Genomic DNA, 9,783 nt, shown 5'->3' with positions numbered 1-9,783 from the left:
TGACAAGCCTCTCTTTTTGGCTGCTGGTTTTACTTCGCAATGCAGTGCCGTGACCATGCTGGTGCACAAAGGCGTGCTGTCTGGTTCCGCCAGGGGAGCAGATGAACCTTAAATCCTCTCAGTCATGGTGAGATGCAAGGAGAGAGGAGCTGGGTTTTCACCCTGAGCATAGAGAGGAACAGATGGGGAAAGTGAACTCCAAACAGCTTTGCTGTCTGGCTGCTTCTGGCTGGGCAGCTGCCTCAGCTGAGTTATGATCTGTAAGGTCAAAATATTTAGTGATGTCTGAAGAGACCATCAGATTCAACTGATCGGCAATTTCAACGGCAAGTTTTGCTCAATCAGTCCAGATCTGCTGGACGATAACCACGGCAGAGAGACCAATTTGCTGAGGGTCATATCTACCAGCCCAGCATTTCTCTGCCTACTTGGAGCATATTTTAGACATGTCATAACTCTCCACATTCTCTGGATCATTCTTTCCTCGCCCTCCCCGCAAGGCAGTCCCAGATGGCAGCACTGTTAGGAGAGAGGATGGAGGAGTAAGGACTCTCTTGCCTTCCTCTGCATCTCCCTGAGGACGAGAAACACCAGCTCAGGGACTGAACTACCCCATTGTGAAATGACAGCATTTAACATTTTAATTGCAGTAGACCAAGGCGCTAGGAGTTGCACGAACCAAGCGGAGAGATGGTATTCCTCCCTCCCCCCCGCCGTGCTGTCAGTCCAGGAGAGCCAGAGAACTGACAAACTCGTTGCAGCAGTGCAGGCAACCGCTGCGACAATGACTCTGCTGGGAAGGTTGCGCTGGGGGCTGATCCGTCCCTGCGAGAGACCCCCTCGATCTCCAGCCCTGCTTGATTTCTCTGGTCTATCCTTTGGACCCAGGCTGTGCCTCAGCCTGTCTTTCGGGCGGGTGGGACTGCCCACTGGGGAGCGAGGGAGAGGAAGAGACCGATTTGGAAAGATAGCGAGGAGGAGGAGGAGGAGAGGCAGCGGGAAACCCAGCCCACCCTTTGGCTTCCTCCTGCCTCCTTCTAAAACCTGCAGATTCCTCCAGCCTGTCCAAGCTCCTGAAGTTTCCTCAGCCCTGCTGCCGGGACTGCGAGGTATGGCCTGAGACCTTCGCGTTTGCCTTTGCTGTGCTGTTTCTCCCGGCGTGGGGGTCCCGTTAGCCCCACTCGGGGGGGTCCCTGGTCCGTGGCGTGCAACCGGTGCTGGGCACTGCATCGCTCAGGGTGGGAAGGTGGACGCTCCCCACCCCGAGGGATGCATTTAGAGACCCCTCCTGACTTCTCTTTCTCCTCTTTGCAGCATCTCCGCTCCTAAACTGAGTCTGTTACTGTATTTCGCTGCCAGATTACTGGCTTTAACACTTTGGTGGCATCTGACCCTAAAAGTTTAACCTGGCCTAATTTTTCTCCCTCCTCCCTTTTTCCCCTCTGGGTTTTCTGTTGTGGGGTATTTCCTTAGCGAGATGAGTGAGACCAAAGTCTGGGCACATCAAACCAATCTGCAGAGCAAATCAGATCTAGTTACAAACCAGTCCCGATTACACCCAGCCCGAGGTGCGTTGGCAGGTGATGTTTTACTCACCAGAATATCTAGAGGAAGAACAAAAGAGCTGTCGACTTCATCTCAGCATTTTTATTTTTTCAGTACAGCCGCTCTTATTTCTCCTAAAAAAAAAAAAAAAAAAAAGACACTCAGCTTTTTGTTCCAACCGTTTCAAGTCCTGTTGCCCTGGTTTGCTGATCCAGCTGATCAACTGTTAAGAGAGACGGAGGTTGCAGGAGAGGAGGAATAAAGCTCTTTTGGGGTTTTTTTTTTTAGAGTTTTAAGAACTTGGGCTCAGTCAGGCACAATTTCAGGTCCACGCAGAAGAGCCGAGGGCTCGTTTCCTTTAAAGGCAGCCGCTGTCCTTCCCGTGACGGTGACGTGCGTGGCAGTCTAACTCTGCTCTTTGTGTCCCTCCTCTAAGAAAGCTCCACTCTGCTGCATCCAGCCAAGAAAAGGAAACTTAACAGGATGGGGCTGAATTCCCACCCAAACCGAAAGGCAACAGTTTCAGGTTGGAGTGAAATCAGGGACACCGGGAAGGTCGCCGGTACTCCGAGCCCTCAGTTACCACCAACTTGAAACAGCCCAAAAACGCAGCAACCCTCCAAAAGGACAAAAGTAAATCGCAGCCGTTTGTTAGGGTCGATCAGGCGAGTTTTAAGTGGAAATAAAAGGCTGTTGGGTTCTGCGCAGCAGTTAAAGCCAAGCTATTGTCTGCCACATAGGCAGGAGCAGGGATGCGGGCGGTGTTGGGAGGGGGAAGAGGAGAAATAAACTTTTCAGACTTTTTTGCAAGCCACTCCTTCCACAGTCCTCTGCTCTTCCATGACTCAGCCCCAGAGGAATGTCGGCTCCCATGGAAACCCTTTCTGGGTCCTCTGGTCGGAGGGATGTCGGGGCTGTTATCGCTGGAGCGGCTGTGGCAGGGCCAGTCCAGGGAATGCTTTGAAGATGGTTTGCATTTTTGCAGAATATTTAGCGGACAGTTTCTTCTCTCCCTCCTTTATGAAGCTGTGCAAGATCAGCTCGCTGTATCCCCCAGGAGCCAGAGGGACCACTTGCACCTGGCACAGAAGTATCTGGGCTGCTTTTGGCACTGGCCTGCGTCCAGCCCAAACAAAAGAAAAAGCTCAGACGGGACAGCAAAATGCTGTATCGCCTGTCCTTCTGACTGAGGTCTGCAAAGGGCCCATCGGTGAACCGCTGCTTGCAGCCCAGGTCTCATCCACGCACTTTTCTTGGTACTAATTTAATTGTTTCCCATTATGGATGCAATCTGCAACCTAGACAAACTATGACAGCTTCAAGCCGGCCCACAACTATAGTGGCATATGGGCTCTTGCCCTTACATCAGTAAGCCCTGTAAGATGTGGAGCATTTATAAGTGCAGAACTGCTCAACTCCCTGCAAGGGAAATGGGTTAATACAGCATTGTGGCATAGACCTGTCTTTAGTGACTCTGCATGGACAGATGTGGTGGATAGATTTTTTTTTCCCCCTGTGTTTTACTTGGAGTGTGTAAGCGTGTGCATGAGTTAAAGGGAATTTCACTTCCATCTAAACCTAGCTTGGCTTTCTGAGCCTGCACGCTGCATGTGAGGGGACTGCTCTGGTGGCAGGAGCCAGGCTGGCTTCTGCCCAGTTCTCTGCTCCTGCCCTGCTCCCCTGGGACCCAGTGGAGCTGCAGCACCTCTGGGTGAGCCGGCACCCTCAGCAGTACGGCCCGGACACGCAAGGACCTGTTAGGCAGGGAGCTTTATGGGGACTCACGCAAACAAACTGAATTTTGGCTTGGGAGCCTGGGTAAAGCTCGGAGGGTCTTGCTTGCACAGGGAGGTCAGGGCCAGGCAGCCTGGTGGCCACACTTGGTCACCCATCTGCACCTTGAAAATTATGGCCCACGGTGGGGTTTGTAGGCAGAAGCTGTTTCTGGGTCGGTCCTGCCTTTATATTCAGTCTGAGGTGCTGGGGCATGTCAGAGTCTGCAAAGCCTTAGAAGAGCGAGGAGCAAATGGAGGATGGGTGCGGGAGACCCTGCCGCTCGGGCTGGCTGCCTCCCGCGTGGCCGGGCTGGGGTGCAGGTGGGGAGCCGAGACATGAGATATTTTTTGCCCAACGATTACCCACTCCTGCTCTCCGCTGCTGGCGATGGGAGGTGGCAGCGGGGCCCCTCGCGGTGGAGGCAGCCGGGGTTATCCCAGTGGCCTCAGGGAGGAGTTGTCAAAGTGGCCAGACTCCTCCCCACGCTAACGTGGCATCCCGAAGGGCTTATGCAACCCTGGCCAGGGCCAACGCCACATGGGCCACGGTCCACCACCCACAGAGCCTCCTCTAGAGCCTGCACCCACCTGGTCCTTGTCCTCCCCCAGCCCACAAAGGCTCCCAGGCTGGGCAGGAGGAGACAAGAAGGACCAAGAGAACCCAGTGGCGCAGACTCTCCTCTATGCATCACTGTGGGGTATTTTCCCCAGCAGAAAAAACTGATGATGGTGCTACAGGATTGGGGAGAGGGTGGTAAAGCATTTGCCCGAGTAGCCTGCTTTGAATTTATGGAGGTGCTGAGGGTCAGCTCAGACCTCTCTATACCCCATGGTGCTCTTGTTAGGGTCATGTCTGCAAAATGCAATGAGCAGCTGGCACTGAGGGATAGCCTGGGCCGTGTTAGAAAGGTGAGCCGTTGTGAGGTGTTTATGGGAGCCACAAGGCTATTTACACAGTGACTGGGAGATGGAGTCCCCACTTAGGGTGCAAGTGGGGTCAAGCATTAGAAAGGCAGTGCAGCCCATGGGTCCTGCAGCCCATGGGTGCCAGGCTGTCTTCTCCATCATCAGCAGGCCTGAGAAAGGGGTGGTGACCATGGAGGCTTCTCTTATTTTATATTCAGCATCCCTCTCTGTGCCCACCATGTGCTGGTTTCCAGCATCTCGCAAAATGCTGGCTTCTGTTGATTCCATTAGGATACAGAAGGGTGTAAGCCCCTGCTTGCTAAAATCTCTTTCCCAGTCCTGTTTTCCTCTGTCCAAAATGACCCCCTGCTGCACCCCATTGCTCTGTCCCTCTGCCCTCTGCGGGGCCCTTGCAGAGCTGCACCAGGCATTCCCAGTGCAGGATCCCTTGCAGGGATCCCCTCAAGCCCCTCCAGCTGCGGGATGGATGCTGACCTCATGGTATGGCCTAGCTGCCAGCTCCAAAGAGCATCCTCTTGGACAGCAGGACCATGGTAGGTCCACAAGGAGGGAGACTTGCACCATGGACCAGGGTCTTTTGCCAGAGCAGCTCTGTGCACAGGGCTCCTGAGCCATTATTTTAGGACTTTTGGCCACCAGGCATTCAGGAAAGACCATGCCTTTGCAAAAGAGCCAGGGGCTCACAGATGCTGCAATGTCCTCTGTGCACAGGCTCTGCTTCCAGGAGGATGTTGTTTTTCAAATAAACTTGTTTTCCCATCTCCAGGGTGAGACAGGTCTGCAGAGCTTGTTTGCTCAGACTCTTTCGTGCTCCTTCTTCCTCCAAACACAACACTGGCAGCTCTGACTGTCTGCTGGCTCCTAGTAAGCATGTAATTCCCTGACCCCAGCTTAGTGCATGCCCAGACTTTGAAATTCAGGGGTTTTGGGGGGGTTGGGGAAATGATCTGAGATGGCCTTGGTCTGGGGTTGCATTTCCCTTAATGCCATCTTCCACGTATACATCCACTGTCCTCTGCTCCAGGCTGGGCACTGCTGTGTTTCTGCCCAACAAGCATCACTGAACATCAGAGCATCTTCCAAAGCAAACAAGCCCCTTGGGAGAAGCCCAGGAGGAGCCTTGACAAGCCAGGGGATGGCAGCAAGGGAGGACATGGCCAGATTCAACAGTACTTTTCCACCTCTCCCCCAAACCACCCCTCCAGAAGTGAAGAACCAGTGATGTCTCCTGGCAAATGCCGGGAGAGCTCTCAGCAGACTCCAGAGCAAATAGAGATGAGGGGAAGGGACGGCATGTACTGAGCAGGAGAGGAGGGAGCTGCTCAGCTGCAGCCTCGCCAGAGCAAAGGGGCTCATCTACCCCCACCCGCAGCCCCTGTCCCCACAGTTCCTCCATCCCACCACAGCTGCCATCCCCACTACCCCGTGCTCCCAGCCCTCCGACGTCCCTTGGAATCTGCCCTCCATGCCCTGACACCTATTTTGCACGGACACCCCGCCAAGGCTGGGTGAAGTGCTGAGATTGGAAGGAGGATTTCAGCCCCTGCGTGGTCAAACCTTGCTAAATTAGGAAGCACAGCCCAGCCTGGCTGGTGCCCTGGCAGCACAGCATTGGCATGGATTTATACCCAGAGAGATTCCGCGCATGGGGAGGAAGGGAAAGGATGCACTGGCAAATGAGATATCCATCCATGCTCGCTAAGAGAGAAGAAGACACCTTGTCCAACGCTTTCTGTCCCAGCAGAGCCATCCGTCCACCCAGCCCCAGGGAGCCAGCGGGCTGCAATGCCCCAGTCACGCAGGTGGAGTGGAGGAGGGCGAGCGGAAGGGAGGCAGCGGAAGCCTTGGCAGGGGGACAAGTCCCCTCGCTGGCAGGAGACAAACCGGGGGTGTTTCGCTCTCCCAGCAGGCGGAAGGGAGCAGGCATTCCCCGCTGTCAGGAGTGGGATGCCACCAGCATATTAAGCGGCCAGCTGAGCTCCTCTCTGCCCTCACACAGAGGGGCTCAATCCTGCCAAACAGGAACCAGGGGGGGACAAGGACAGGGCGATTTCACCAGCTGCGCTCTCCTTCTGGCTCGCATCGCGGCCGGTGTTAGCTGGGCTGCCTGGCTTATGCATCCTACAGAGTCCCTGCAACAGCCCAAACCAGGAGGGTGCAAAGGGCTCATCCTCCCGGAGCTCAGCTCCTGGCAGGACACAACCCCAAAGTGTCTTGGATCCCTCAGACCCAGTTTGGGGACCCTCGGGTCTGAGCAGGAAAAGGAAAAACTACAGTAGAGACCCCAACGTTTGGGGCTGCTTGGGATGGGGGATTGGTCCCTGATAGCCCTAGAGATGTCTGTGTCCATGTGGGAAGGAGTTTTCTAAAGGATTTAATTCTCAAGTGCCCCGTCTCCCTGTCTCTCTGTTCTCTCTTTCCTTCCTCCACTTTCATTTTCCTTCTGATTGACAAATAAAACAGTAGAGAGTTTCATTGCTTATATCTGGGGCTCATATCAGGGGCTTTTAACATGAAAAAATTTTCTCTTGGTCCAAAAAAACTGCTGTGAAGGAAAGGAGAGCTGCCATTTTGACTGCATTTTTTCTAAAGCTATCCAGGAAAGCAACAGAAACCTAACCCCCCCACCATCCCATTTTGCAAAATCAAAAGAATTTATCTTGGAAACATGATTTGGTTTAAGGTTTTGGCTAGAAAAGCCAGCATGTGGGTCTGTAAGATTGAACAGACAAGGCAGGAAACGAAGAGAACGCTCTTTTCTAAGTGTCTGCCTGCCAGCCGTGAGCTCAGCCTGGAGCCGAGGAGCACATAGCGCCTCCTTCCTCATCCCTCCTTTTCCTCTCTTTTATTCAGGGTCTGCTGAAAGATGAGGGTCTGGATTTTTTTCCTTCTCTGCCTGGCAGGCAAAGCCCTGGCAGCTCCGGTAAGTACGGGAGACAACAGAGCCTCTCTGCTTTCAGGGTTGTCCATCCAGTGTATCTGATGGGGATTTTTTTTAATAATGAATAAAGCCCTGATGGATGGGGGGGCAGTGGGGAGAGAGGAAACCTGAGGGTGGCCCTACTGCTTGTCCCAGCGGGTCACCCCTCCTTGGGACCATCCTTCCCATGGACCCCAGCTCATGGTCCTTTTCCCCGCAGCAGGAGGCTCTGCCCGATGAGACGGAGGTCATTGAAGATCCCACCACGGAGGTAGGTGACTCTGCTCCTCCTCGTCACCCATCCCTTGCAGCACCTACTGCTCTGGGAAGAGCACCTCTGGGGCCGAGCTCTTTGTGCACCCCCACCAGAAACACTGACCTCTTTTGCAGGAGCCCGTGGGGGCTAACCCTGTCCAGGTGGAGGTGGGAGAGTTTGAGGAACCCACTGAGGACGTAGAGGAGATTGTTGCAGAGAGTAAGTCGCTCTTCCCCTGCCCTCCAGCAGACAGACACATCTTTCTTTCCCTGGGTGGGGGAGATTTAGACACCCCGAACAATGAGGGATTTCTTTGGGAAGGGCTGTAGCACAAGGATGATGCCAACCTAGATGCACACTTAAGAGCAAAAGAGGTGCATGGCCTCTTTCCAGCACTGGATTCTCTGTAAGCCCTTTTTTGCTTCAGAAAAGCCATTGCATTGCATGGCTACAGAAAGGAGTTCAGGATTAGCCCAAGAGCTAATGTGGACTTCTGGAAACCCTCACATCTTCCTAGTGCAAGAAGAGATGCTCTGGGCTCTCCCTGGTGAAGCCTCTGTCTTCCCTCTGTGCTGAGATGCCCCAGGCAGCTCGTGGGAGGTGAGGATGGGGCAGGCTGTGACTTTGCTCCCTGCCCTCTCCCAGACCCCTGCCAGAACCACCACTGCAAGCACGGCAAGGTGTGCGAGGTGGATGACAACAACTCGCCCATGTGCGTGTGCCAGGACCCCTCCAGCTGCCCAGCCACTGCCGGCGTCTTCGAGAAGGTGAGGGCAGAAGTTGCTTGATGGACCGGAGCGGGGAGGGACCCCACGTGGGACATCGCCAGAGATGGTGGGGGAGACAGTCAGAGTCAGGGTGGCAGGTCCCCATCTGGCCTCAGCCGGTGGTAACCAAGGAGCCGTTGTCCACCCCAGGGAAACAAGTTAAACATCTCGTTTGGAGGCTCTCCCTGCTGACTCCCCAGCAAGGCTGGGCTTCGCTGCCTCTCACGCAGCATCTCCCCGTCCCGTGCAGGTCTGCGGCACTGACAACAAGACCTACGACTCCTCCTGCCATTTCTTTGCCACCAAGTGCACCTTGGAGGGAACCAAGAAGGGACACAAGCTGCACCTGGACTACATTGGGCCTTGCAAATGTAAGTGGAGCCATTCCCTTAGACAAGGGGACCCTTAACCTGAGCAAAGCCCCCTTGCCCATGGGCTGAGGGAGACCAAAGGTCCAGGCAGGCTCAGGGCTGAGGCGGGAGGGCACTGGGGCTGCGTGTCCAGGATCTGGGGCTGCACGTCCAGATGCTGCAGTGACCACCATGTATGGCTTCCAGTCATCCCCGCCTGCCTGGACACAGAGCTGACTGAGTTCCCCCTGCGCATGCGGGACTGGCTCAAGAATGTGCTCATCACCCTGTATGAGCGCGATGAGGACAACAACCTGCTGACCGAGAAGCAGAAGCTCAAGGTGAGGGATTGGGAAGGGAGCCTGGGAGCTCACCCCACCAACAGACCAGCACACATGGGGAGCCCATCCAGAATGACCTGTGGGCACCCCATGTAAAAGCCCTCCCAGGGCCCCCCCTTGCACCCCAATCCGCCTGCTGACAAGGTCTCCCCGGTCTCTCCTGTGACAGGTGAAGAAGATCCATGAGAACGAGAAGCGCCTGGAGGCCGGTGACCACACCGTGGAGCTGCTGGCCCGTGACTTTGAGAAGAACTACAACATGTACATCTTCCCCGTGCACTGGCAATTCGGGCAGCTGGACCAGCACCCCATTGATGGGTGAGTGTCAGCAGAGCAGGATGGGGGCCCCTGCCAAAGACCCTTTCCTGCCCAAGGACCAGTGTGATTTGGGGGCAGAAGGTGTCAAGGCAGGCTGGAGGTGTGACACAAGTGGATGGCTGATGGTAGACGCACAGGCCAAGCCCTGTGGAGGGACAACCCCTACACACAACTGGCAGGGGCTGGGGCAAACCAGGCTGGGGTAGAGGCAGTTTTGCCTTCTGCAAACAGCTCTTCTGCAGAAAGAGGGGCCTCCCCCAGCCCCAGCTGCTCCCGTCTCCCTTGGGTGTGGAGTTTCTGTCTTCTCAGATTTACTGTCGTATGATAGTTCCCTAAAATATCTTAGTCCAAAGGCCCCGGGATAACTTCAACAGCTGAAACAGCAGCTGCTGGCTTAGCTGCGAGCTGGAGATGGGTGCAAGAACGATCACACACACAGACCCGTGGGGTGGGGGCAGCTGGCGAGGACCCCCAGCTGCTGGCTATTTTGTGACTAGCACAGCCGGTTGCAAAAGCCAGACACCGGTCCTTGACCTTCATGACACTCAGAAGCGGATACTGGGAGGGCACTGGGACAGCAGTCA

At 55.0% G+C, this 9,783-nt stretch overlaps 1 protein-coding gene across 1 annotated transcript; it reads left to right on the top strand.

The window, feature by feature from the left end:
• The first annotated feature begins 918 nt into the window (after nt 1-918).
• SPARC (secreted protein acidic and cysteine rich) lies at nt 919-9,239 on the top strand. Its single transcript, XM_075056665.1, has 8 exons — nt 919-1,109; nt 7,101-7,170; nt 7,388-7,438; nt 7,558-7,642; nt 8,069-8,190; nt 8,441-8,561; nt 8,748-8,881; nt 9,051-9,239. The coding sequence occupies exons 2-8, from the start codon at nt 7,114-7,116 to the stop codon at nt 9,201-9,203; spliced, it is 723 nt and encodes a 240-aa protein (XP_074912766.1). The 5' UTR covers nt 919-1,109; nt 7,101-7,113; the 3' UTR covers nt 9,204-9,239.
• Nucleotides 9,240-9,783: the final 544 nt, after the last annotated feature.

Source organism: Buteo buteo, chromosome 24, assembly GCF_964188355.1.
Source record: "Buteo buteo chromosome 24, bButBut1.hap1.1, whole genome shotgun sequence".
In the NCBI taxonomy this organism is placed as follows: domain Eukaryota; kingdom Metazoa; phylum Chordata; class Aves; order Accipitriformes; family Accipitridae; genus Buteo; species Buteo buteo.
Note: the sequence above shows the minus strand (reverse complement) of the source record. Positions and strands in the feature narration are given on the sequence as shown.

Coding starts and splice junctions, on each gene's coding strand:
- SPARC (XM_075056665.1), top strand. CDS start 7,114: ATGAGGGTCTGGATTTTTTTCCTTCTCTGCCTGGCAGGCAAAGCCCTG. Junction 7,643..8,068: donor AGAGGAGATTGTTGCAGAGA/GTAAGTCGCTCT, acceptor GCCCTCTCCCAG/ACCCCTGCCAGAACCACCAC. Junction 8,191..8,440: donor CTGCCGGCGTCTTCGAGAAG/GTGAGGGCAGAA, acceptor CGTCCCGTGCAG/GTCTGCGGCACTGACAACAA.